The following is a 26,729-nucleotide window of genomic DNA, read 5'->3' on the forward strand; positions in this document are numbered from 1 at the left end:
TAAACCGTTTGCCGCCACTCCAAAAGATATGATTTCAGGATGGTAAAAAGTTTTCAGTGTAAACTTAAACCAGAGACAAAGCATGTCGAAAATATAATGGAGCTATATGTTGTTAAATGAGATCATCTTCGAGAACTAACCATCGGCAAAATAAAAACTAGACGGTCAGCGAGAATCGACAATTCCCCAAAATGTCATGGCACGGGGCCCCTACCCAAAGAGATCTGCCAGTCAGCAGGGTGTAGATAATTCTCTTTGGCTCTGCCCGCAGCAGGAGATAGCAGCTATACATGCATCCCAAATGGCACCCTATTCCCTTAATAGTGCACTACTTTTGTCCAGGGCCCATAGGTTTCCCATAGGGATCTGGTCAGCGGTTGTGCACTACATAGGGAATAAGGAGCCATAGGGCTCTGTTCAAAAGTATCGCACTACATAGGGAACAGGGTCCCATTTGAGACATATTCTACGTCTCGCTCGCTGCCTGTGGTTAGATAGGAGCCGAGCTGCAGCCCGGTCCAAGGTTAGTGACGCCCTGCTGCCATTCACAGCCATCTGATATAAAGAACAGGCTCCACACGGGGTCATCTGGAGCAGATGAAGCATCAAATACTGTATACTTAGAAGTATCACTGGTTAGCATACACGCATTTCAAATGAATAAAATGATGACATGATATCGGGAAGACATGCTCCGTTATTCATATGATACGTTTTAAACCGCTGAGCCGGTGCCATATGCTGTTTGTGTTCATTTCCAGTGAAACGTCTTCCTCGGTTGCCTGCAGGATATGTAATGCTTCTAAGGATCTATTTGATCCAGATGCCCGACGTCTCACAGCTGGAGGATGGGTTTCATTTGTGACGAGGACTACAATTTTTCCTTTGGTCCTCTCGTCTGTGTGTGTGTGTGTGTGTGTGGTGTGTGCTGAGCTATAAAGAAAAAAGCCCTGGTCCTCGGCAGCTCTGTGGGGCTAGCCTAACTGCACATGACAGCTGACAACCAGGAGTTTGTGGCCCTGTCTCTGTCTCTAACATGTCCCCTCCCTCCCGTTCCTCCGTCTTCCCTGCAGGGGTGCTGTGGAACCTGTCCTCCTGTGACTCCATCAAGATGACAATCATTCGGGATGCCTTAACTACTCTGACCAACACTGTGATCATACCCCATTCCGGGTGGAGCAGCTCGACATTCGACGAGGACCACAAACTCAAATTCCACTCGTCTCTGGTCCTGAGGAACACCAGCGGCTGTATGAGGTAGCGGACATTTTGTGTATGATGATACCACCCCCTTCTGGATGTGTTGAGCTCCTGCAGCCAGGTTCATATTTGAACAAGGCCTTCCAACACGAGTTATGACTAGGGAATGAGACGAACCTGCCCCTGGGGACTTATAAATAATGCGTTGTAAACAGGTCATCTATGGCAGTATTATTATTTATTTTTTAAATACACAGTGACAGAAAGTCTGTGTACCGTGTGTTTACAGCTACACTAATGTCCCACTGGGCACTGACGTCAGTTCAACGTCTAGTTTTGATTTACATTTGGTTGAGTTGTCACTTAACGTGAGAGTCAACCAAGAATGTCACCCCGTCATTGGATTTAGGTTAAATGAGTCAGTCTGTTGTGGTTACACAGTCCGACAGTGTAGAGGGTAAAAAACTCCCCAGCCATAGGGAAGGGTATTCTGGCTCTCCAGCCACCCTCCCAGGGCCCTTCCTTTGAAGGCAGTGTATGCGTCCCAAATGGCAACCTATTCCCTATTTCGTAAACTACTTTTGGCCAGTACCCTATGGGCCCTAGTCGAAAGTCCTGCACGAAATAGGGAAGAGGTTGCCGTTAGGGACGGATGCCAGTCAGTGAATGATGGAGTTTGTTCTCTAATTGGTGACAGCAAATGGAGCTGTGCCTCTGAGCGAGCTCAGTTAGGCTCTCATTTCCCCCTCCAAAGCACTCATAACGGCATCACCCAGGCCGACCAGAGAGCCTCATCCATTATGGATGAGACGGCACAAGTAAAAACCCCACAACACACACCAGAGTCGCGCTAGGGGAACAAACACACACAGTTTGTTTATGTCCCAAATACTACCCTATTCCCTTTATAGTGCACTACCTTAAACCGAGTCTTATGGGCCCTGGTTGAAAGTAGTGCACTGAATAGGGTAGCATTTGGGACAAAGTTTTTTTTCTTCTTTTTTTTTTAAAAGTGGCTGTTTGGTTATGTTGCTGGGCCATATTTGTGTGTGTATTCATTGTGTGTGATTGTGTGTGTGCTGCAGGGGCCTATATCCTGACTGGTGTGTGTGTGTGTTGTTTTTAAAGGAACCTGAGCTCGGCGGGGGAGGAGGCTCGAAAACAGATGCGCTCCTGTGAGGGACTGGTGGACTCTTTACTCTACGTCATCAAGGCCTGTGTCAACACCTCGGACTTCGACAGCAAGGTCTGTGCACACACAGACACACACAGAGACCCACAGAGGCACACACAGACACACAGACACACACAGAGACATACACCTACATGACCATGTTGTCACACGATGGCAGGCAGCTGTAGGGGAGAATGGGAAATCTACCCTACCAGTTTTGAATTGAATTGATCATTTCTCGCTCACATTGACTCGCACAGCTCAGTTACTTGACTGGGAAGGCCTTCTATCAGCCCATAGGTCTACAATGTTAACAGCGTCCACTTAAAAGTTTATGGACTTTATCACTGGTCCCTTAGCCAGATGTTCCGGTTGAGTATCACCCCTATAAATTTGGCCTGTCTTATATAGTGCACTACTTTTGACCAGTGCGTTTATGGGCCCGGGTCAAGAAAAGTGCACTATAAAGGGAATAGGGTGCTATTTGGGATACAATCCAGTGTATTTATTGCTATGCTCATATCCCAGTAATGGGCATCAAACAGTAAGGAATTAAACCCATTTGTTAAACCCAGATCTCTGTTTCTAAGTGGAGACATTATATTCTGTTCTAAGACCATGAATCTCATACCTAATTCATTACTACTGATACAGCAGGCCTGTGATGTCTCCACACCAACACACAGAGGCTGTCTGGCTTATTGAGCACTATTTCACTGGAACAAACCTCTTAGGATGTACAGTGTACTTATTGAGATCTCTCTCTCTCTCTCTCTCTCTCTCTCTCTCTCTCTCTCTCTCTCTCTCTCTCTCTCTCTCTCTCTCTCTCTCTCAGACCGATAGAAACATATTAAACCTATAGAAGCATATCAAACCTACAGAAACATATCAAACCTACAGAAACATATCAAACCTACAGAAACATATCAAACCTATAGAAACATATCAAACCTACAGAAACATATCAAAGCTATAGAAACATATCAAACCTGCAGAAACATATCAAACCTACAGAAACATATCAAACCTGCAGAAACATATCAAACCTACAGAAACATATCAAACCTATAGAAACATATCAAACCTGCAGAAACATGTCAAACCTACAGAAACATATCAAACCTATAGAAACATATCAAACCTGCAGAAACATATCAAACCTACAGAAACATATCAAACCTGCAGAAACATATCAAACCTGCAGAAACATATCAAACCTATAGAAACATATCAAACCTACAGAAACATATCAAACCTGCAGAAACATATCAAACCTACAGAAACATATCAAACCTACAGAAACATATCAAACCTACAGAAACATATCAAACCTGCAGAAACATATCAAACCTGCAGAAACATATCAAACCTGCAGAAACATATCAAACCTGCAGAAACATATCAAACCTGCAGAAACATATCAAACCTGCAGAAACATATCAAACCTGCAGAAACATAACAAACCTACAGAAACATAACAAACCTATAGAAACATATCAAACCTATAGAAACATATTGAACCAATAAATCAAGTAAATTACCCTCCTCCCTTCACCTCTCTCTAGATTGTGGAGAACTGTATTTGCACTCTGCGGAACCTGTCGTATCGCCTGGAGCTGGAGATGCCGCCGTCGAGGCTGCAGGGAGCCCAGGAGCTGGACGGCCTGCTGGGAAGTGAGTCTCCCAGTAAGGATGTGGACTCCAGCTGCTGGGGCCGGAAGAGGAAGAAGAAGAAGGGTTCCCAGGAAGAGCAGGTGAGCTCAAGAACAACAACGTGGGTAGCATCTCAAATGGCGCCCCTATTCCCTATGTAGTGCACCCTATGTCGTCCACCCTATGGTTCCTGGTCAAAAGTAGTGCACTATATAGGGAATAGGATGCCATTTGGGGACGAAACTTCAGTCTGAGGGTGGAAATATCACTTCCTAGGTGTTCAAAGGGAACGTTCACTCCAGCTGAGCTCCGGTATAACAACTCATCACTGAGTGGGGGAGTATAACACATGACAATTCCCTAGGCCTTAAGTGATTGTTCACTCCAAATGTTTGTCAAGCGCTTTTTTAAGAGCTCAACAGTGGCCTCGTAGCAAGAGTCCAAGTCCCACCACATCTGTTTTGTCTAACATGACGCAATTAGATGACGGTGTCTGCTTGTCTTTTCAAATCATTTGGGATCGAGGCGCCGTATAGCTGGATCCACGCAACAGATGGCATGATGGGACGTGGACTCATTTCTCCCTTCTGAGAAATGGAAAACATTTGCCAACTTTGATTTTGGAGTGAACTATTACTTTTGATTTGGATCTCTTTTAGTCCTCATTTTAGTCCTTAAACATTAAAATACAATGTATAATACAATCACATTTTCACATATTAACACACTGTTACAAACAGACATAACACACTGACATATTGACTTTAACTCTTCTAGGAGCGCTCTAGAGAAGACCATGGCCCGTATTCACAAAGCGTCTCAGAGTAGGAGTGCTGATCTAGGATCAGGTCCCTCCTGTCCATATAATCGTCTTCGTTATGATCTAAAAGGCTAAACTGATCCTAGATCAGCACTCCTACTCTGGGACACTTGATACATATATAGTCAACATTTTATTATGAACTGGTGGTTAGAGCCCTGAATGCTGATTGGCTGAAAGCTGTGGTATATACAGTGTATCACGGGTATGACAAAACATTTATGTGTACTGTTCTAATTACATTGATAACCAGTTTATAATAGCAATAAGGTACCTCAGGGGTTTGTGGTATATGGCCAATATACCACGGCTAAGGCCTGTATCCAGGCACTCCACGTTGCGTTGTGCATAAGAACAGCCCTTAGCCGTGGTATATTGGCCATATACCATGAGGAATAAAGCCAATACTCCTCGGGCTGTATTCCTTAATTAGAACCTCTAATCATGACCATGTGTTCTCAGTGGGACGGAGTGGGCCCCATCCCCGGCTTCTCCAAGTCCCCCAAGGGGGCGGAGATGTTGTGGCACCCAGCCGTGGTGAAGCCCTACCTGACCCTGCTGGCTGAGAGCTCCAACCCTGCCACTCTGGAGGGCTCGGCGGGCTCCCTACAGAACCTGTCTGCTGGGAACTGGAAGGTATGGAGAACACTACGGAGTACACACTACACAGCACCCAGGACAGGAGATGACAAGAACACTAGTCTATTTTGTGTTGTTTTCCTCTGTGTACAATGAATAGTCTATTAGCTATGTAAAGTGAATACATTTTAAAGGGAACCTCTCCTCAGTGAAAGACATGTCAATAGTCACTTTTAGTGCTTTCTCCTAAACCCCCTAGTTGCTAATGTTAGCTTCTGGGACAAGGAAGGATGCTAGATCAAGCTAGAGATCCACAGCTGAAAGTCGTGTGTCAGTAGCTCTTGGTTATTTCAGCTCTAGGATTTTTATCACAGGGGCTATGACATCATTGTTGTCTGGTTATCTAAAGAAGAAAAAACACGTCTTTACTACTATGTACTGTACTACAAATTTCACTGCGCCTATCCGGGTGTATGTGACAATGAAACATATATATGTATCAAGTGTACACTCTTACGTTGATTGAGTTGAAACGTCCTCTCTGTGTCGTCTCTGCATTTGTACTAGTTTACGGCGTACGTCCGTGCGGCGGTGCGCAAGGAGAAGGGTCTGCCCATCCTGGTGGAGCTGCTGAGGATGGACAACGACAGGGTGGTCTGCTCTGTGGCCACCGCCCTGAGGAACATGGCCCTGGACGTCAGGAACAAGGAGCTCATAGGTGAGGACCAAACACTGGCTCCATTGCAGATGCCTGACAGATCTCACAACACCTGGCTAGGTGTTTAACCTATCAGATGGACAGGTGTTTAACCTATCAGATGGACAGGTGTTTAACGTATCAGATAGACAGGTGTTTAACATATCAGATGGACAGGTGTTTAACATATCAGATGGACAGGTGTTTAACAAATCAGATGGACAGGTGTTTAACATATCAGATGGACAGGTGTTTAACATATCAGATAGACAGGTGTTTAAGATATCAGACAGGTGTTTAACATATCAGATGGACAGGTGTTTAACATATCAGATGGACAGGTGTTTAACAAATCAGATGGACAGGTGTTTAACATATCAGATGGACAGGTGTTTAACATATCAGATAGACAGGTGTTTAAGATATCAGACAGGTGTTTAACATATCAGATAGACAGGTGTTTAACATATCAGATGGACAGGTGTTTAACATATCAGATGGACAGGTGTTTAACAAATCAGATGGACAGGTGTTTAACATATCAGATAGACAGGTGTTTAACATATCAGATAGACAGGTGTTTAACATATCAGATAGACAGGTGTTTAACATATCAGATAGACAGGTGTTTAACATATCAGATAGACAGGTGTTTAACATATCAGATAGACAGTTGTTTAAGATATCAGATAGACAGGTGTTTAACATATCAGATAGACAGGTGTTTAACATATCAGATGGACAGGTGTTTAACATATCAGATGGACAGGTGTTTAACCTATCAGATGGACAGGTGTTTAACGTATCAGATAGACAGGTGTTTAACATATCAGATGGACAGGTGTTTAACATATCAGATGGACAGGTGTTTAACGTATCAGATAGACAGGTGTTTAACATATCAGATGGACAGGTGTTTAACATATCAGATGGACAGGTGTTTAACATATCAGACAGGTGTTTAACAAATCAGATGGACAGGTGTTTAACATATTAGATGGATAGGTGTTTAACATATCAGATGGACAGGTGTTTAACATATCAGATGGACAGGTGTTTAACATATCAGATGGACAGGTCTTTAATGTATCAGATGGATAGGTGTTTAACATATCAGATGGACAGGTGTTTAACATATCAGATGGACAGGTGTTTAACATATCAGATAGACAGGTGTTTAACAAATCAGATAGACAGGTGTTTAACATATCAGATAGACAGGTGTTTAACAAATCAGATAGACAGGTGTTTAACATATCAGATAGACAGGTGTTTAACAAATCAGATGGACAGGTGTTTAACATATCAGATGGACAGGTGTTTAACGTATCAGATGGATAGGTGTTTAACATATCAGATGGACAGGTGTTTAACATATCAGATAGACAGGTGTTTAACATATCAGATAGACAGGTGTTTAACATATCAGATAGACAGGTGTTTAACATATCAGATGGACAGGTGTTTAACATATCAGATGGATAGGTGTTTAACATATCAGATGGACAGGTGTTTAACATATCAGATGGACAGGTGTTTAACATATCAGATGGACAGGTCTTTAACGTATCAGATAGACAGGTGTTTAACAAATCAGATGGACAGGTGTTTAACATATCAGATGGACAGGTGTTTAACATATCAGATGGACAGGTGTTTAACATATCAGATAGGCAGGTGTTTAACATATCAGATAGACAGGTGTTTAACATATCAGATGGACAGGTGTTTAACCTATCAGATGGACAGGTGTTTAACATATCAGATAGACAGGTGTTTAAGATATCAGACAGGTGTTTAACATATCAGATGGACAGGTGTTTAACATATCAGATGGACAGGTGTTTAACATATCAGATAGACAGGTGTTTAACATATCAGATAGACAGGTGTTTAACATATCAGATGGACAGGTGTTTAACCTATCAGATGGACAGGTGTTTAACATATCAGATAGACAGGTGTTTAAGATATCAGACAGGTGTTTAACATATCAGATGGACAGGTGTTTAACATATCAGACAGGTGTTTAACATATCAGATGGACAGGTGTTTAACATATCAGATGGACAGGTGTTTAACGTATCAGATAGACAGGTGTTTAACGTATCAGATAGACAGGTGTTTAACGTATCAGATAGACAGGTGTTTAACGTATCAGATGGACAGGTGTTTAAGATATCAGATGGACAGGTGTTTAAGATATCAGATAGACAGGTGTTTAAGATATCAGATAGACAGGTGTTTAACATATCAGATGGACAGGTGTTTAACATATCAGATGGACAGGTGTTTAACATATCAGATGGACAGGTGTTTAACATATCAGATGGACAGGTGTTTAACATATCAGATAGACAGGTGTTTAACATATCAGATGGACAGGTGTTTAACATATCAGATGGACAGGTGTTTAACATATCAGATGGACAGGTGTTTAACATATCAGATAGACAGGTGTTTAACATATCAGATAGACAGGTGTTTAACATATCAGATAGACAGGTGTTTAACATATCAGATGGACAGGTGTTTAACATATCAGATGGACAGGTGTTTAACATATCAGATGGATAGGTGTTTAACATATCAGATGGACAGGTGTTTAACATATCAGATGGACAGGTGTTTAACATATCAGATGGACAGGTCTTTAACGTATCAGATAGACAGGTGTTTAACAAATCAGATGGACAGGTGTTTAACATATCAGATGGACAGGTGTTTAACATATCAGATGGACAGGTGTTTAACATATCAGATAGACAGGTGTTTAACATATCAGATAGACAGGTGTTTAACATATCAGATGGACAGGTGTTTAACCTATCAGATGGACAGGTGTTTAACATATCAGATAGACAGGTGTTTAAGATATCAGACAGGTGTTTAACATATCAGATGGACAGGTGTTTAACATATCAGACAGGTGTTTAACATATCAGATGGACAGGTGTTTAACATATTAGATGGATAGGTGTTTAACATATCAGATGGACAGGTGTTTAACGTATCAGATAGACAGGTGTTTAACGTATCAGATAGACAGGTGTTTAACGTATCAGATAGACAGGTGTTTAACGTATCAGATGGACAGGTGTTTAAGATATCAGATGGACAGGTGTTTAAGATATCAGATAGACAGGTGTTTAAGATATCAGATAGACAGGTGTTTAACATATCAGATGGACAGGTGTTTAACATATCAGATGGACAGGTGTTTAACATATCAGATGGACAGGTGTTTAACATATCAGATGGACAGGTGTTTAACATATCAGATAGACAGGTGTTTAACATATCAGATGGACAGGTGTTTAACATATCAGATGGACAGGTGTTTAACATATCAGATGGACAGGTGTTTAACATATCAGATAGACAGGTGTTTAACATATCAGATAGACAGGTGTTTAACATATCAGATGGACAGGTGTTTAACCTATCAGATGGACAGGTGTTTAACATATCAGATAGACAGTTGTTTAAGATATCAGACAGGTGTTTAACATATCAGATGGACAGGTGTTTAACATATCAGACAGGTGTTTAACATATCAGATGGACAGGTGTTTAACATATCAGATGGACAGGTGTTTAACGTATCAGATAGACAGGTGTTTAACGTATCAGATAGACAGGTGTTTAACGTATCAGATAGACAGGTGTTTAACGTATCAGATAGACAGGTGTTTAAGATATCAGATAGACAGGTGTTTAAGATATCAGATAGACAGGTGTTTAAGATATCAGATGGACAGGTGTTTAACGTATCAGATAGACAGGTGTTTAACGTATCAGATAGACAGGTGTTTAACATATCTGATGGACAGGTGTTTAACATATCAGATGGACAGGTGTTTAACATATCAGACAGGTGTTTAACATATCAGATGGACAGGTCTTTAACGTATCAGATAGACAGGTGTTTAACATATCAGATGGATAGGTGTTTAACGTATCAGATGGACAGGTGTTTAACATATCAGATGGACAGGTGTTTAACATATCAGATGGATAGGTGTTTAACATATCAGATGGAGAGGTGTTTAACATATCAGATGGATAGGTGTTTAACGTATCAGATGGACAGGTGTTTAACATATCAGATGGACAGGTGTTTAACATATCAGATGGACAGGTGTTTAACATATCAGATGGACAGGTGTTTAACATATCAGATGGACAGGTGTTTAACATATCAGATGGACAGGTGTTTAACATATCAGATGGACAGGTGTTTAACAAATCAGATGGACAGGTGTTTAACATATCAGATGGACAGGTGTTTAACATATCAGATGGACAGGTCTTTAACGTATCAGATAGACAGGTGTTTAACGTATCAGATGGACAGGTCTTTAACGTATCAGATATACAGGTGTTTAACGTATCAGATGGACAGGTCTTTAACATATCAGATAGACAGGTGTTTAACATATCAGATGGACAGGTGTTTAACGTATCAGATCACCACATCATATGATGTAACAGTTTGATGCCGACTGCACAGTTGATGGCGTGGCGCGCAACCATAGGTTGATACAATGCATCTGCAGTGTAGTCGGTATGGAACGCAACCAACCAGTACAGTAGGCTATGTACATGTGCTATACAAGCACAGATCAAATAAATGGTCACCCAACACTATACACTGAGTGTACAAAACATTAGGAACATTTTATTATATTAAGTTGCACCCCTTTTGCCTAAATTCTTCAGGGCTTGGAATCGACAAGGTGTCGAAAGTGTTCCACAGGGATGCTGGCCCAATTTGACTCCAATGCTTCCCACAGTTGTGTCAAGTTGGCTGGATATCCTTTTGTCTTGCCCATTCATCCTCTAAATGGCACACATACACAATCCATGTCTCAATTGTCTCAAGGTTTAAAAATAATTTAAAAACTTGTCTCCTCCCCTTCAACTACACTGATTGAAGTGGATTAAACAAGTGACATCAATAAGGGATCATAGCTTCCACCTGGATTCAGATGGTCAGTCTATGTTATGAATGGGCCACTTTGATGGGGGTGGGGTCCACAAAAAAACAAAGTCATCATGAGGGGCCCCACTGGTTCATGGGTCTGCCTACCCACATCCACCCCCCACCTTGCTGAGCGAAACCTTTTAGCGCCCCCCCTTGTGACGGAATATACAAATATACATTTTAAAGTTAATTTCCTGCAATTCTGCTCATTTTGCCATGGGGCGTAGAGAAAATCTTGCTATTTTAAAGCACGCTTGCTGCAATTCTACACATTTTTCCATTGGGCGGAGAGAAGATTTAGTAATTTTATAACTAATTTCATCCAATTTTACTCATTTTGCCATGGGGTGGAGAGAAAAATGTGTAGTTTGGAGGCAAATGTTTGAAGTTTTTAACATGATAACTGATGATCGATGGGCCCCACTACGGTCAGATAGCTGGTCACTAGAGTAACTTACCAATCTAAAATAAATTAGCTGACATGGGCTAATTGATGGACTGCTGATGCACAACCAAATTTCGAAATTGCACCGTGTGTATTCTATTATTCTTACTCTCAACAGTAAGTTGAGACCCCGAATGAGTTGGGTGAAATTGGGAGTCCGCATGTGGCTGGTGGGCCGCCAGTTGCCCATCCCTGGTCTATGTCATGGAAAGAGCCGTCCTAATATTTTGTACACTCAGTGTATTAAAAAAAAGGGAAGAGATGAGATGGAAAATAGGTTTCAGATGAAGTAGAACCAGAAGATCTATGTTCACGTTTAGTAATCTAACTGCTGATTATATGCCCAGATTGCTACCCTTCATCCCAATTCTTGTTTTTTTGTGAAATCACCACTTTTCAGGGAAACCAGGTTTTTATGGGCTAGCTATGTGGAAATAATAAGGAGTTAGTGTTCCAGCAAGGCAGCAGCAGAGTTTCCAGCCCGAGAGATGGGGGAGAGGGGCTGAGAGATGGGGGAGAGGGGCTGAGAGATGGGGGAGAGGGGCTGATCTTTTGAGGGAGACTCAGGGGGAAAAAACAAGTGGTATTAACCCAGGGTCTGCGGGGCACTAATGCTATGTCCTATAGGAAAGGCACATGATAGTCTGTGGCAGCACAACTCAAGCTGAACAAATATAGCAAAGTACAAAAGTACACTGTGTACTCTAGGTCTCCTGCCCTAGAGGAAGGCATCTGCTGTACAAATACATTACGTAAGACACTGTATATCAAAAATGCAATGAATGTCTCTTTATTTCCATTTTGTCTCTCTCTCTCTCTCCCTGTTGCGTTCCAGTTTAATTTAAAGGTGTAGCTAGTTCATTTATTTGCTGTTAAAAAGTCAAATAGAACAAATTGTCTGTGGCGGTAAGGATGAGGAAGCCAGAATGGGTTTATAAAGAAGCCTTGCCATAATCTCAATCGTAAATTCATAACAGAAATGATAAAGTACATAATTAATACTTGCTCCTTCCTTCCCTCCCTCCCTCCCTCCCTCCCTCCCTCCCTCCCTCCCTCCCTCCCTCCCTCCCTCCCTCCCTCCCTCCCTCCCAGGGAAGTATGCAATGAGGGACCTGGTGAATCGTCTCCCTGGGGGGAACACCACCCTGCTCTCTGACGAGACAGTGGCGGCCATCTGCTGCACCCTGCACGAGGTCACCAGCAAGAACATGGAGAACGCCAAGGCACTGGCCGACACGGGCGGCATCGAGAAGCTGGTCAACATCACCAAGGGCAGGGGAGAGAGGTGAGAGAGAGGCTTCGGCTGCTGCTCAGACAGAGGCTGCGTCGCAAATGGCACCCTATTCCCGTTCTAGTGCACTACTTTTCAGTCTACTGCTACTCCTTTAGTTGTTTACTATATAAGGGACAGGGGTGCCATTCGGGATGCACACAGAGAGCACGAGGAAGGACAACTTGTGCTTCCACACAGACGCTTGCTCTAGGCTCATGTGCTGAGGTTACACCCCGGAATGGAGTGAGAGCAATTTCAAACAGTTGAGAGTAGACTCATATTATTTAACCACAGAAACATGCCATATGCCATGCATTTGCCGTATATCCCTAAGAGGCCTCAGTTCTAACTTCTCAGGGGTAATGTGTGGTGACATGCATCTCTCTGTCCTCAAAGGTACTCTATGAAGGTGGTGAAAGCTGCCGCTCAGGTCCTCAACACACTGTGGCAGTACAAAGACCTGAGAACTATCTATAAGAAGGTAAGGGAAGGACCAGTGTTGGGATGAGGAGGCTAAATACAGCAGGGCTACGTCCCAATTATCTCTCCTTCCTGCCAAAGTGTGCACTTGTTCACTTCCCTTCATTGAAAGGAAATGGCTGGTGTATGAGATATGGCGGAAACTCCCACAAGCCCGTGTCCCGCCACCAGTCCAAGGCTTTTAGATTTGTGGGAAGTAGTGAACAAGTGTACACTTCAGGAGAAAGGAGATATTATTGGGGCGCAGCCCAGGTTTTTGTGGCTCAAACTAAACCCCTGTCTCCTTTCTCTACTGGCCTTTAGGACGGATGGAGCCAAAACCACTTCATCACACCGGTATCCACTCTAGAGCGCGACAGGTTCAAGTCTCAGCCCACCCTCCCCACCAGCACCATACAGATGTCACCGGTCAACCAGTCAGGTCAGCCTAGCAACATAAACAATAATTCACCTAGGTTACATCCCAAATGGCACCCTATTCCCCATTTAAAAAAAATAATAATTATCCTGATCCTAAGGACCGAAAAAGGGTACACATTTTTGTTTTTGCCCTAGCACTACACACACACCTCAAAGGTTTGATGATTAGTGGAATCAGGTGTGTACTGCTAGGTTAAAAACTAAAATGTGTACCCCTTTGGGTCCCCTGGACCAGGATTAAGAAACACTGTATTAGTACACTATATTTCACCAGGGCCCATAGGGTTCTGGTCAACGTGAATGCCCCAGATAGGAAATGTGGAGCCATTTGGGACGTTGCCCTAGATAAGGACACAAAGACGGTTCAATTAAACGTTTCATCCTTCTCACCTCCGTGTTCTGTTGTTCACAGCTGGTAGTGCCACCTCTTCTCCTGCAATACTGGGAATCAAAGAACACCGTTCTGATTATCAGAGGGGACCGTCAACTATGCAATTTTATAATAACCAAGGGGACAACAATGTACATAAATATCAATATACAGGTAAGCGATGTGCGTACAGAATTCTCATGATCTCAGAATTATTACTGTACATAAAACACAGTCTATCATGTGAGACTTTGGAATGTGATTGAGAATGTGTCAGCCATGTACACCAGACTGTGATTAAAGTATCCCCTAGGGTCATTTTTACCTCTATGTAGGCTGTAATCTATTTTATCTCACCTCACCACTCCCAGGAATCACATTCCATGCCCCCTCTCCTCTAGCTCTCCCCTAGCTCTCCCCCAGCTTCACCACGACCACCCTATCTCCCTCTTTCTTATCTCTCTTATTGGGAGCTGGAAGCTCTTGGACGATCGGCTAAGTTAAAAGAGCACTTGAGCCTTTTTGTTGCGTTTAAGTGGGTCTGCTGATCAATAGAGTTGCTGGTCCACCCGCATTGTGAGCCGCTTGGCTGTGCAGCCACTACAAAGCGGCCATTGTCAGTTGCCCTGAGGAACAGTAGGGCTACTTCCCAAATGGCACCCTGTTCCCTATGTAGTGCACTACTTTTTGACCAGAGCCCTGGTCAAAAGTAGTGCACTGCATAGGGAATAGGGTGCCATTTGGGACGTAGGCTAGGTATGCAGGGCACCCAGACTCGCCGCTGCCAGACGGACAATCCTCAATGGGGCGCAGAGTAAACAGAGCTGCAGCCTCATCCACATTAACCCCGCCTACCCCTCCTGTCTACCCAGCCACACTCCCTTGGGCCAGCCATGAAAACCCAGAATGCTGGGAACAAAGAGTGGAAAATGACTTTCAGGATTCCTCTGGCTTGAAAATGGGCCAAGGAAAATACCATCCCACAGGCTTTGCAAACAATAAGACACTGGTGCCCAACCATTTGACTGTATGTTATTACTCTGTTCTGTCCAGCGTAGCTGTATCTGACCGTTATACAGAGATCATGCCTAAGGGAATGTGTGGAATGGGATATTTGACACACTGTACGCTAACAAGTCAAGTTCATGGCGAAGCTGAAGTTATACCATTATGTTGTGCATTTCTCTGCCAGGGACTGGAAAGCCACCGCCATATTACATCGGCTGTTACCCCTCGCCTACAAGAGAGGACCCCAGAAGAACACAGGTAAATACAATACAGGCTCTAAATCAGTCCCTCCTGGTCGGACATCCATCTCCATCTGGGAGACATCCATCATATCAGTCATTGTTTGAGTTAGAGGGGATGTGACTGCTGTGAGAGGGAAGGGCTGGGTCATCTCAGGCACCTAGATAGCACCCAGGGAGAGGGAAGCTCAGTTCCCTCCTTCCACTCCCTCTCAGACAGGACAATCAGGATATTGCACCCAACCCTGTATAGCCATGCAGCTTGAGTTTCAATACACGTAGGGGCCGTTTCCCGCACACAGATTAAGCCTAGTCCTCGACTAAAAAGCTTTTTTTTAAATTGAGATTCTCTATTGATCTTGGTTTTTAGGACTAGGTTTAATCTGTGTCTGGGAAAGCGCCAAAAGAGTGTGAGTTAATTTCAACCAAAAATGACCCATAAATCAAACACTGGACTTCAAAGTAGATATGTTCCCGCTTTTCACATAAACAGACCTGATTTAGCGTTGCTCCTCTCGTCTCCACAGCAGCAGGTGTACTACACCGAGGAGCCGAGCAGGCGGAACTACGACACCTACAGAATGTACCTGCAGTCTCCGCACGGCTACGAGGAACCCTATGTGGAGGAAGTAGTCACCTTCCCCCCCACGGCAGACTACAGCTCTCAGTCGCACGGCCACGGACTCAAATCCACCACGAACTACGTGGACTTTTACTCCACCACCCGGAGGCCTTCCTACAGGGCGGAGCAGTACCCAGGCTCACCAGACTCCTGGGTATAGGGGCTCCATCTTTGGAACCCATCTGATGAACTCGTCCATGAACTTTTATTTGTGTTTGTTAAAAATTTAAAAAATGTAAAAAGTGAATCTGAATGTGGGGGTGGAAACGATGGCAGATGGAGAAACAGAACGTTAGCCAAAGAAAGAAGGAAATCAAGGAATGTGGTTGTTGTTTTAAACGAAGAGAGGGAATCATGCAGTGGTGTGTTTGGGGAATGGTCGGCATTGGACATCATTGTGAGCGGCGCTCTGCTCGGTCTAGATGTTAGTTTTTCTTTTGGAAACCCGTTGCTGTGGTAGCATGGTGAAGGTGTGGGATATGTGACGGAAGGTTTGTGGTAAAGAGTCAGATGGGGAATGTGTATGTGTATGTCTGTAGGCTAAAATGGATCATGAACTCATATCTGTTGAACAAACAAAAAAAAAGTCATCTGAAGATGTTAGTTTGTACAGAGGGATCACATTGTATTTGTTCTTAATGTTGAGATTGTGTATGCCATGGAGTGTTGTACATTTTCGTCATTTAATTGTAAATACAGAAAAAAATGCCACATGGTTGACGCTCATCAGCACTGGTAAAGACTTGTGCCATGTCAAATCTATATTATAGATCTATAAATGCAGTATATGAAGAAGGAAAGAGAGGTGGGAAAAGATTACATCATAACACAAACTTGCAAAGTTAATAAAAGTTGACTTTTGTTTTTTTCAATGAATTGTGGAATTGCAGACATTTTTGTGACTTTGCAGATATTCTCTTTATTTTTCCATTTTCTGTGCTGGACCTTTCATGGGATGGTTCACTGCCATTTTCTTTGCACACCAACCAACAGAAATAAATGTGAACGTTTGGTCCATTGAAGAGCTCTACAACTCCTCCCTTCTGTTGCTCATCCTCTCGTCTTTGCATGCATAATGTAGAAAAAGAAGGCAACAGTTGCATCCCAAGTGCCACTCTATTCCCGTACATAGTGCCACTCTACTCCCTACATAGTGCACTTCTTTTGACCACGGTCCCCAAATGGCACCCTATTCCCTATATAGTGCAATACATTTGACCAGAGACCTATGGGCCCATTTTGACCAGAACCATATGGGCCCTGGTCAAAAGTAGTGCACTATTTAGGGAGTAGGGTGCCATTTGGGAAACAACCAACATGATAAAGAATTATCAGACACTCAGCATTTTCTTTGTCTTATTTCAGGACTAGACAATAGACCTTTTCAGATAAACACTTTAAAATTTGTTAGAAGTGACAAACAAAGACTGACAATGCAGGCACTGCTTTTTGCCAGGATATCAAGTTGTTTTAAACAATTTATTACATAAATAGCAAGCATGTTCCACTAAGATAAATGTGAGATGAGTTCTGTTCAAAAACAATCTGTTGCCCCTCCCTGTACTCTAGGTCATTCATAATGTACAGATCTTTAAAAAGTCAGATAGCAATGTATATGCTCTACCCAACCTGATGGTGAATTACCATATTGCTTACTTCTATCCTGCTTTATTCAGATCTGCAAACACAGAGGGGAGTGGCTGAAGGTTGTTTTTGAACGAGGCAATAGTGTTGTATTAACGACAGGATTGGTAGGTAGGAAATATGATTAGATCATAAACATTCTCAATGCGCACCACAGACACAAATGCGCCAATCGATCTACTAAATAAAACAATGTAACTGTTTGAGGCTGCTCACGCCATATGTCTGGTCCACTCGTGTGGAATAAATGAGTGCTGCAGTCCCATATGCTGATGCTTGCTTCCTGCATCAACTACGTCATTCACCTTTCAGCAGTATAAAAGCAACGGAGTTGGTATTGTTCTAGTTTGTGTTCTGTTATTGTTGCTCAGAAGAAGTCAAGAATGGTTCAGCTATCTAAATCTGAAATGAGAGAGAGTCTTGAATTGAAGGCTGGCCATCCTCCAGCAGGTATATTGTCGATTAATTCACACTAATTCGTAATTGTCACCGAACTGCGTATTTTCTTTGTATAACAATGTGTTCGATGTAATGGGTTATTTTGAGTAAGTAAGTGGGGTCCACATTCAGTGTATTTACCATATAGGTCTACTCTTCCTGTTGAATTTATTTTTGTTTTCGTCTTGTGCGAACATTGTTACAGTTCTGCTACAGTGTTGATACGCACGCTCAAATCTCAAGTGCATAGGTGGTAAACTAATAAAATATGTCAACTCCTAACGATTGCATGCAGTAGTAGGCCTAAATGCTCTCATCCTTGCTACTTGTAATTGTATTTATCGTCACAATGCGGTATGGAACTTGAATCAGTGTATAGCATAGCCTATTGTTCAGCCGTGTTACATTCTGTGCTCGAGGGACAGGATGGCCAGCACTGAGGTTCATGTAGTTAAGTGAATATTTCCCAATGCAGGTTCTTGCTTGTACATGTGTTTTTGAGTCATAATCACAGTCAAACTTATTAAAATGCTAATTAACGGCATTATTGCGATGCCGCCGTACTTCATGAAGGCTGAATGTCTATTGGCAGTGTTTGGGACGCTACCAGTACTCTGAAAATAGTTTTCCAAGGTACCAGGTCCTTCACACTGGAAGAAATTAATTTACACTAAAGCTACCCTTAAAAATGCACTTTGCAGAACTCACTCCGCCATTTCCTGGTTGCTAAAATTCTAATAGTTCGCCTAATTTTAAGTTCGTGACAAAACAAGTATAGTGTAGAGAATCAGTGTACCATCTAAACCGCTGTGAAATATATGATCCATAACCCCAAATATTGTGTTTTTAGGTGTTTGAAGCTGTCGTACAAAAGAAGAAACTTCAACGGAAAGCATAGAAATAGACCATATCTCCCGCTTATAGAGGGGTATGTTAGGGCGCCACAAAAGTTACATTGTATGTAGGAAAAAGTAGTTCACTACATCCAAACAACAAAAAATGGAAAATCTGACATGTCAGTTTACAAATTGCAAGAACAGATCACTCTGGAGTCAGATATTAAGAGAATGTGTAATTTAGTGTCTTTAACACAGAATGAGGCAGTGTTTCAAGTAAGAATTAGGCAGGTCTGATGCTGAAAGGGAATTATTGCCTAATAAAGTGTAGTTCCAGTAGTTGGCTTCATGATAAAAGTAATTAACTACTAAAAATGTTACCAATGCTGAACTAAAATATAAACACAACATGCAACAATTTCAACAATATTACTTAGTAAAAGTTCATAAGGAAATCAGTCAAATTAAATAAATGTATTAGGCCCTAATCTATGGATTTTTACATGACTGGGCAGGGGCCCACCCACTTGAGAGCCAGGCCCAGCCAATCATAATTAGTTTTTCCCCACAAAAAGCCTTTATTACAGGCAGAAATACTCTTCTGTTTCATCAGCTGTCTGGGTGGCTGGTCTCAGGTGATCCCGCAGGTGAAGAAGCTGGATGTGGAGGTCCTGGGTTGGTGTGGTTACACGGGGTCTGTAGTTGAGGCCGGTTGGACGTACTGCCAAATTCTTTAACATTACGGGGGTAGCTTTAAATTCTAGCAACATCGCTGGTGGACATTACTGCATTACTGCATGCAAATTGCGCGCTCCCTCGACTTGAGACATCTGTGGCATTCTGGTGTTACAAAATGTTTAAAAATTGTGGCCTTTGTCCCCAGCACAAGGTGCATCTGTGTAATGCTATTCAATCAGCTTCTTGATATGCCACACCTGTCAGGTGGATGGATTATCTTGGCAAAGGAGAAATGTTTTCTGGGCCATTTTAGTTCAGCTAAACAAGAGGCCGGTAAAACAAGGGACCAGCACTTTACATGTTGCCTTTTTTATATATTTTTTCAGTATAGATTTGAGTTAGTTCAACTACCACCAAGCTACTGCAAAATGTAATAACATTATTAGTTGAATATATGTACAGTGCCTTCAAAGTATTCACACCCCTGGACTTTTTCCACTTTTTTGTTACAGCCTGATTTTAAAATTGATTAAGTTAGATTTTGTCACTGGCCTACACGCAATACCCCTTCATTTCAAAGTGGAATTATGTTTTCAGTCTTTATTTTTAAAAAAATGATGTAATGCTGAAATGTTTGCATCAATTATTCAACCCCTTTGTTATGGCAAGCCTAAATAAGTTCAGGGGTAAGAATGTGCTTAAGTTGCATGTACTCCCTCTGTGTGCAATAATGGTGTTTAACATGATTTTTGAATGATCTCATCTCTGTAGCCCACACATACAATTATCTCTTAGGTACCTCAGTCCAGCAGTGAACAAAGGCCAGGGATGTTTTCCAATGCCTCGCAAAGAAGGGCAATCATTGGTAGATGGGTTAAGAAAAAGACTGATCCCTTTGATCATGGTGAAGTTATTAATTCAACTTTGGATGGTGTATCAATACACCCAGTCACTACAAAGATACAGGCTTCCTTCCTAACTCGGTTGCTGAAGAAGCAGGAAACCACTCCGGGATTTCACGATGAGGGCAATGTTGACTGACACAATTACGGAGTGTAATGCCTGTGGTAGGCGACAACTGAGAATGGAACAACATTGTACTTACTCTAACCTAATTCACAGAGTGAAAAGGAACCCTGTACAGAATGAAAGTATTCCAAAATATACATCCTGTTTCCAATTAAGCAAAACTGCAAAAAATGTGTCGAAATAAATTTTGGCATGAATACAATGCATTATGTTTGGGTCATATCCAACGACATCACTGAGTACCAGTCTTTGTATTTTAAAGCATGGTGGTGTCTGCATCATGTTATGGGTATGCTTGTCATCGGTAAGGATTATTTATTTTTTTAAGGATAAAAATGAACTTCCGGCGCCGACAGAGATGGCCGCCTCGCTTCGCGTTCCTAGGGAACTATGCAGTGTTTTGTTTTTTTACGTGTTATTTCTTACATTAGTACCCCAGGTCATCTTAGGTTTCATTACATGCAGTCGAAGAACTACTGAATATAAGATCAGCATCAACTCACCATCAGTACGACCAAGAATATGTTTTTCGCGACGCGGATCCTGTGTTCTGCCTTTCAACCGGGACAACAGAATGGATCCTATGCGGCAACCCAAAAAAACGACTCAGAAAAAGAGGGAAACGAGGCGGTCTTCTGGTCAGACTCCGGAGACGGGCACATCGTGCACCACTCCCTAGCATTCTTCTCGCCAATGTCCAGTCTCTTGACAACAAGGTTGATGAAATCCGAGCAAGGGTAGCATTCCAGAGGGACATCAGAGACTGTAACGTTCTTTGCTTCACGGAAACATGGCTCACTGGAGAGACGCTATCCGAGGCGGTGCAGCCAGCGGGTTTCTCCACGCATCGCGCCGACAGAAACAAACATCTTTCTGGTAAGAAGAGGGGCGGGGACGTATGCCTTATGGCTAACGAGACATGGTGTGACGAAAGATTCCTACAGGAACTCAAATCCTTCTGTTCACCTGATTTTAGAATTCCTCACAATCAAATGTAGACCGCATTATCTACCAAGAGAATTCTCTTAGATTATAAACACAGCTGTATATATCCCCCCACAAGCAGACACATCGATGGCTCTGAACGAACTTTATTTGACTCTTTGCAAACTGGAATCCATTTATCCGGAGGCTGCATTCATTGTAGCTGGGGATTTTAACAAGGCTAATCTGAAAACAAGACTCCCTAAATTTTATCAGCATATCGATTGCGCAACCAGGGGTGGAAAAACCTTGGATCATTGTTACTCTAACTTCCGCGATGCATATAAGGCCTTGCCCCGCCCTCCTTTCGGAAAAGCTGACCACGACTCCATTTTGTTGATCCCTGCCTACAGACAGAAACTAAAACAAGAGGCTCCCACGCTGAGGTCTGTCCAATGCTGGTCCGCAACGATTAAAACATTCCCTAACCAGAAACCGTGGATTGATGGCCGCATTCGCGTGAAACTGAAAGCGCGAACCACTGCTTTTAATCAGGGCAAGGTGACTGGTAACATGACCGAATACAAACAGTGCAGCTATTCCCTCCGCAAGGCTATCAAACAAGCTAAGCGTCAGTACAGAGACAAAGTAGAATCTCAATTCAACGGCTCAGACACGAGTGGCATGTGGCAGGGTCTACAGTCAATCACGGACTACAAGAAGAAATCCAGCCCAGTCACGGACCAGGATGTCTTGCTCCCAGTCAGACTAAATAACTTTTTTGCCCGCTTTGAGGACAATACAGTGCCACTGACACGGCCTGCAACGAAAACATGCGGACTCTCCTTCACTGCAGCCGTGGTGAGTAAGACATTTTAAATGTGTTAACCCTCGCAAGGCTGCAGGCCCAGACGGCATCCCCAGCCGCGCCCTCAGAGCATGCGCAGACCAGCTGGCCGGTGTGTTTACGGACATATTCAATCAATCCCTATACCAGTCTGCTGTTCCCACATGCTTCAAGAGGGCCACCATTGTTCCTGTTCCCAAGAAAGCTAAGGTAACTGAGCTAAACGACTACCGCCCCGTAGCACTCACTTCCGTCATCATGAAGTGCTTTGAGAGACTAGTCAAGGACCATATCACCTCCACCCTACCTGACACCCTAGACCCACTCCAATTTGCTTACCGCCCAAATAGGTCTACAGACGATGCAATCTCAACCACACTGCCCTAACCCATCTGGACAAGAGGAATACCTATGTGAGAATGCTGTTCATCGACTACAGCTCGGCATTCAACACCATAGTACCCTCCAAGCTCGTCATCAAGCTCGAGACCCTGGGTCTCGACCCCGCCCTGTGCAACTGGGTACTGGACTTCCTGACGGGCCGCCCCCAGGTGGTGAGGGTAGGCAACAACATCTCCACCCCGCTGATCCTCAACACTGGTGCCCCACAAGGGTGCGTTCTGAGCCCTCTCCTGTACTCCCTGTTCACCCACGACTGCGTGGCCACGCACGCCTCCAACTCAATCATCAAGTTTGCGGACGACACAACAGTGGTAGGCTTGATTACCAACAACGACGAGACGGCCTACAGGGAGCAGGTGAGGGCCCTCGGAGTGTGGTGTCAGGAAAATAACCTCACACTCAATGTCAACAAAACTAAGGAGATGATTGTGGACTTCAGGAAACAGCAGAGGGAACACCCCCCTATCCACATCGATGGAACAGTAGTGGAGAGGGTAGCAAGTTTTAAGTTCCTCGGCATACACATCACAGACGACAAACTGAATTGGTCCACTCACACAGACAGCATCATGAAGAAGGCGCAGCAGCGCCTCTTCAACCTCAGGAGGCTGAAGAAATTCGGCTTGTCACCAAAAGCACTCACAAACTTCTACAGATGCACAATCGAGAGCATCCTGGCGGGCTGTATCACCGCCTGGTACGGCAACTGCTCCGCCCACAACCGTAAGGCTCTCCAGAGGGTAGTGAGGTCTGCACAACGCATCACCGGGGGCAAACTACCTGCCCTCCAGGACACCTACACCATCCAATGTCACAGGAAGGCCATAAAGATCATCAAGGACATCAACCACCCGAGCCACTGCCTGTTCACCCCGCTATCATCCAGAAGGCGAGGTCAGTACAGGTGCATCAAAGCTGGGACCGAGAGACTGAAAAACAGCTTCTATCTCAAGGCCATCAGACTGTTAAACAGCCACCACTAACATTGAGTGGCTGCTGCCAACACACTGACACTGACTCAACTCCAGCCACTTTAATAATGGGAATTGATGGGAAATGTAAATGTAAATATATCACTAGCCACTTTAAACAATGCTACCTTATATAATGTTACTTACCCTACATTATTCATCTCATATGCATACGTATATACTGTACCCTATCATCGACTGCATCCTTATGTAATACATGTATCACTAGCCACTTTAACTATGCCACTTTGTTTACATACTCATCTCGTATGTATATACTGTACTCGATACCATCTACTGTATCTTGCCTATGCTCCTCTGTACCATCACTCATTCATATATCCTTATGTACATATTCTTTATCCCCTTACACTGTGTATAAGACAGTAGTTTTGGAATTGTTAGTTAGATGTTGGTTATTACTGCATTGTCGGAACTAGAAGCACAAGCATTTCGCTACACTCGCATTAACATCTGCTAACCATGTGCATGTGACAAATAAAAATTTGATTTGAACTGAATAGAGCTAAGCACAGGCATATTCCTGGAGGGGGTGAGAAACCTGGTACAGTCTGCTTTTCAACAGACACTGGGAGACAAATCCACCTTTCAGCAGGACTAACTTAAAACGCACAGCCAAATATACACTGAAGTTGCTTACGAAAATTACTTGAATGATCCTGAGTAGCCTAGTTACAGTTTTGACTTAAATTAATGGCAAGACTTAAATGGCTGTCTAGCAATGATCAACAACCAACTTGATCGAGCTTTAACTTTTTTTTTTTAAGAATGTGCAATATTGTACAATCCAGGTGTGCAAAGCTTAGACTTACCCAGAAACTCAGTTGTAATTGCTGCCAAGGGTGATTCAAAAATGTATTGACTCTGGTGTGAATACTTGCGTACGTTTAGAAAACATGTTTTCACTTTGTCTCTTGGTGGTGTGGGGGTGAATAACTTTTGAAGTCCTTCTGTAACACAATGTGGTATGAATACTTTCTGAAGGCACTGTATTTCCCTGCCTGTTGACTAGACTTATGGTGTGACATGATGTCCCAGAAAACAAGTTCTGGGGCCATATCAAGAGTAGGAGCGCTTTGCCCTACTCTGAGATGTGCTTAATACACATGGACCCTGAAAGGGACTCTCAAATTAAAATATTTCTCTGATCAGAGCTGCACATTGTTTGGCTATAAGCACTTGTTGCTTTGACAGGATGTGGGTAAAGTATATTTGTTTTGATTAACCCTGCCTCTTGCAAGCAGCTGAGGAAAATACGATGACAATGCTTAACTGTATTCTCACTGCCAGTGCCACCTCTTAATCAGTCTACCAACGTCAGCACTGATATTCTCACAATCTACTTCTATATTGAAGTAGACCAACTGGTATTACAACATGCACAGTTTTAGTCTAACTCTGACTAGTTTTAACTCCTTTCTGAACAGGTGAGAAGGATGTTGCAGTTAATGCTGGATTGGCAAAGAATGAGAATGTTAACTATTTATTTCAAACTGTTCCACTCTGGCTCCACAGTGAAGGCTGGGGGGAAACGAGTGGCCAAGAAGAGCTATGAGGAGAGTCATGCCACCCACCATGTGAACCCAGAGAGGGAACACAAGGTTCCCAAACCCAGGTACAGTTCAGGTAGTCCCTACCTGTTTAATTCCATTAGGTACTTTATGAATACCACCCAATACTCCATCTACAGGGTCTCGCTGATTGATGGAGCTTGGATGATGTATTTATTTATTTTTTTACATTTAAGAGAACATCAGGAAAACCTTTAACTGCAATGTTGAGTTTGTCTTTAAACGTGTCATACTGTTCTAGATCTGCAGCCACCTCCAGCCGAATGCAGCTAGTCAGTGTCTTGATGTCAGGGACACTTGACAAGGTAAGGATATCTGACTTAAAATAATGGCTGCATTTGTGTCCCACAAGGGTTGGCCAAGAAACAGGTTTAGCTGTAAACTACAATCATTTGGCTTCATTTGTAATGATCATGCAAGTCAACATTTACTCATAGCCTACCTACTACAGACTGGCATAGTAAAAATAGTTTTCTTCCAGATTGCTTGGTCAGCCATGATTTTATACAATTATTTCTTAATTGTTTCAGTTGGGACATGACTTCCCAGAGACCCCAGTCAGTGTGAAACACAGCAGACTCAGACCTGCTTTGGAGAAGGCACACTCGCCAGCTTTCAAGTCTACCTTCTGCATCCAGCAACCGAAAAAGTTCTGAAGAAACATGTGTTGAAGTTGCCTGAAGGAAACATGTGAAGTCAACTGTGAAAGACTAGCAGGAAGGTTTAGTTACATGCATGAGAGGACCCAACATGAGATGTCAGAAAATATTTGAATGTTTAGTGCTCTAGAATCCATTCATCTACTTTGAATTGGTTGAACTTTGTAACTGCTTTTAGGTGAGAAAGTGGGGCTTTGTCGGGATATAGGTGGTGTTCTGCTTACTACAAACCAGCATTTACTGTGCCTTTTTTTATTAATGAGTGTATGCAAGTGAACTAAAACGCACATGGTGGGGATTTTGGAATTGGTATGTTGCATAAGAGGGTATAAGATGGATGTCTGACTGTTTCATCCGTGTCTGTTTCATAGTGAAAAGCTTAGCATTTGTTTACGGCTTGAATAAAAAAAAAGTTGCATGGCATTAGAAACATGTCCTTTTTATTTTATGGGTAACAAGGTTACCATTTATAATCAGTTCATTGAATAGTTCGGTTGAAAGTGTTTATCATGCTGCAAATTGTCGTGACCACAGGGTGGTGACAAGTACATTATCAGCTTGAAGGACATGTTTTTTTTCTTCTTTATGCGTCACACTTGTATGTCGTGTTCAAGACAACTGGGACAACTCTGAAATCTTTGACTTCAGTGAGTTTAAGTCAACTGGCAACTCTGGTGGGGGGATTCCAAGTTAGAAACTCTGCTCATCCTACCTGAAGATCAGATGTCATGACTGCACTATT

The 26,729-nt window shown here is 42.9% G+C and overlaps 2 protein-coding genes across 6 annotated transcripts in view; both read left to right on the forward strand.

The window, feature by feature from the left end:
- LOC112225179 (plakophilin-4) overlaps window positions 1-16,989 on the forward strand; it is a 113,670-nt gene extending 96,681 nt beyond the window's left edge. For 4 of the 5 annotated variants that reach the window (XM_024388867.2, XM_024388869.2, XM_024388870.2 and 1 more), the window contains 11 exons: window positions 1,074-1,257; window positions 2,329-2,446; window positions 3,940-4,128; window positions 5,310-5,483; window positions 5,994-6,144; window positions 12,648-12,840; window positions 13,225-13,309; window positions 13,612-13,729; window positions 14,141-14,272; window positions 15,291-15,364; window positions 15,873-16,989. In XM_024388867.2, coding sequence (XP_024244635.1) covers window positions 1,074-1,257; window positions 2,329-2,446; window positions 3,940-4,128; window positions 5,310-5,483; window positions 5,994-6,144; window positions 12,648-12,840; window positions 13,225-13,309; window positions 13,612-13,729; window positions 14,141-14,272; window positions 15,291-15,364; window positions 15,873-16,127 — 1,673 coding nt within the window. In that variant the 3' untranslated portion in view covers window positions 16,128-16,989. The remainder of the gene's footprint in view (window positions 1-1,073; window positions 1,258-2,328; window positions 2,447-3,939; window positions 4,129-5,309; window positions 5,484-5,993; window positions 6,145-12,647; window positions 12,841-13,224; window positions 13,310-13,611; window positions 13,730-14,140; window positions 14,273-15,290; window positions 15,365-15,872) is intronic. The other variant, XM_024388868.2, reaches the window with a different exon arrangement.
- An 898-nt stretch (window positions 16,990-17,887) lies between these two features.
- LOC112225181 (death-associated protein-like 1-A) lies at window positions 17,888-26,410 on the forward strand. Its single transcript, XM_024388872.1, has 4 exons — window positions 17,888-18,061; window positions 25,273-25,372; window positions 25,570-25,633; window positions 25,859-26,410. Exons 1-4 carry the CDS (start codon window positions 17,995-17,997, stop codon window positions 25,982-25,984), a joined length of 357 nt encoding a protein of 118 aa, XP_024244640.1. The 5' UTR covers window positions 17,888-17,994; the 3' UTR covers window positions 25,985-26,410.
- The last annotated feature ends 319 nt before the right edge of the window (window positions 26,411-26,729 follow it).

Source organism: Oncorhynchus tshawytscha, linkage group LG26 (assembly GCF_018296145.1).
Source record: "Oncorhynchus tshawytscha isolate Ot180627B linkage group LG26, Otsh_v2.0, whole genome shotgun sequence".
NCBI classification, from domain to species: domain Eukaryota; kingdom Metazoa; phylum Chordata; class Actinopteri; order Salmoniformes; family Salmonidae; genus Oncorhynchus; species Oncorhynchus tshawytscha.

Bases quoted from the DNA above. Each gene is read 5' to 3' on its own strand.
- LOC112225181 (XM_024388872.1), top strand. From the start codon at position 17,995: ATGGTTCAGCTATCTAAATCTGAAATGAGAGAGAGTCTTGAATTGAAG. The intron at 18,062-25,272 runs GTATATTGTCGA...CTGGCTCCACAG, and splicing joins GGCTGGCCATCCTCCAGCAG to TGAAGGCTGGGGGGAAACGA. The intron at 25,373-25,569 runs GTACAGTTCAGG...ATACTGTTCTAG, and splicing joins CACAAGGTTCCCAAACCCAG to ATCTGCAGCCACCTCCAGCC.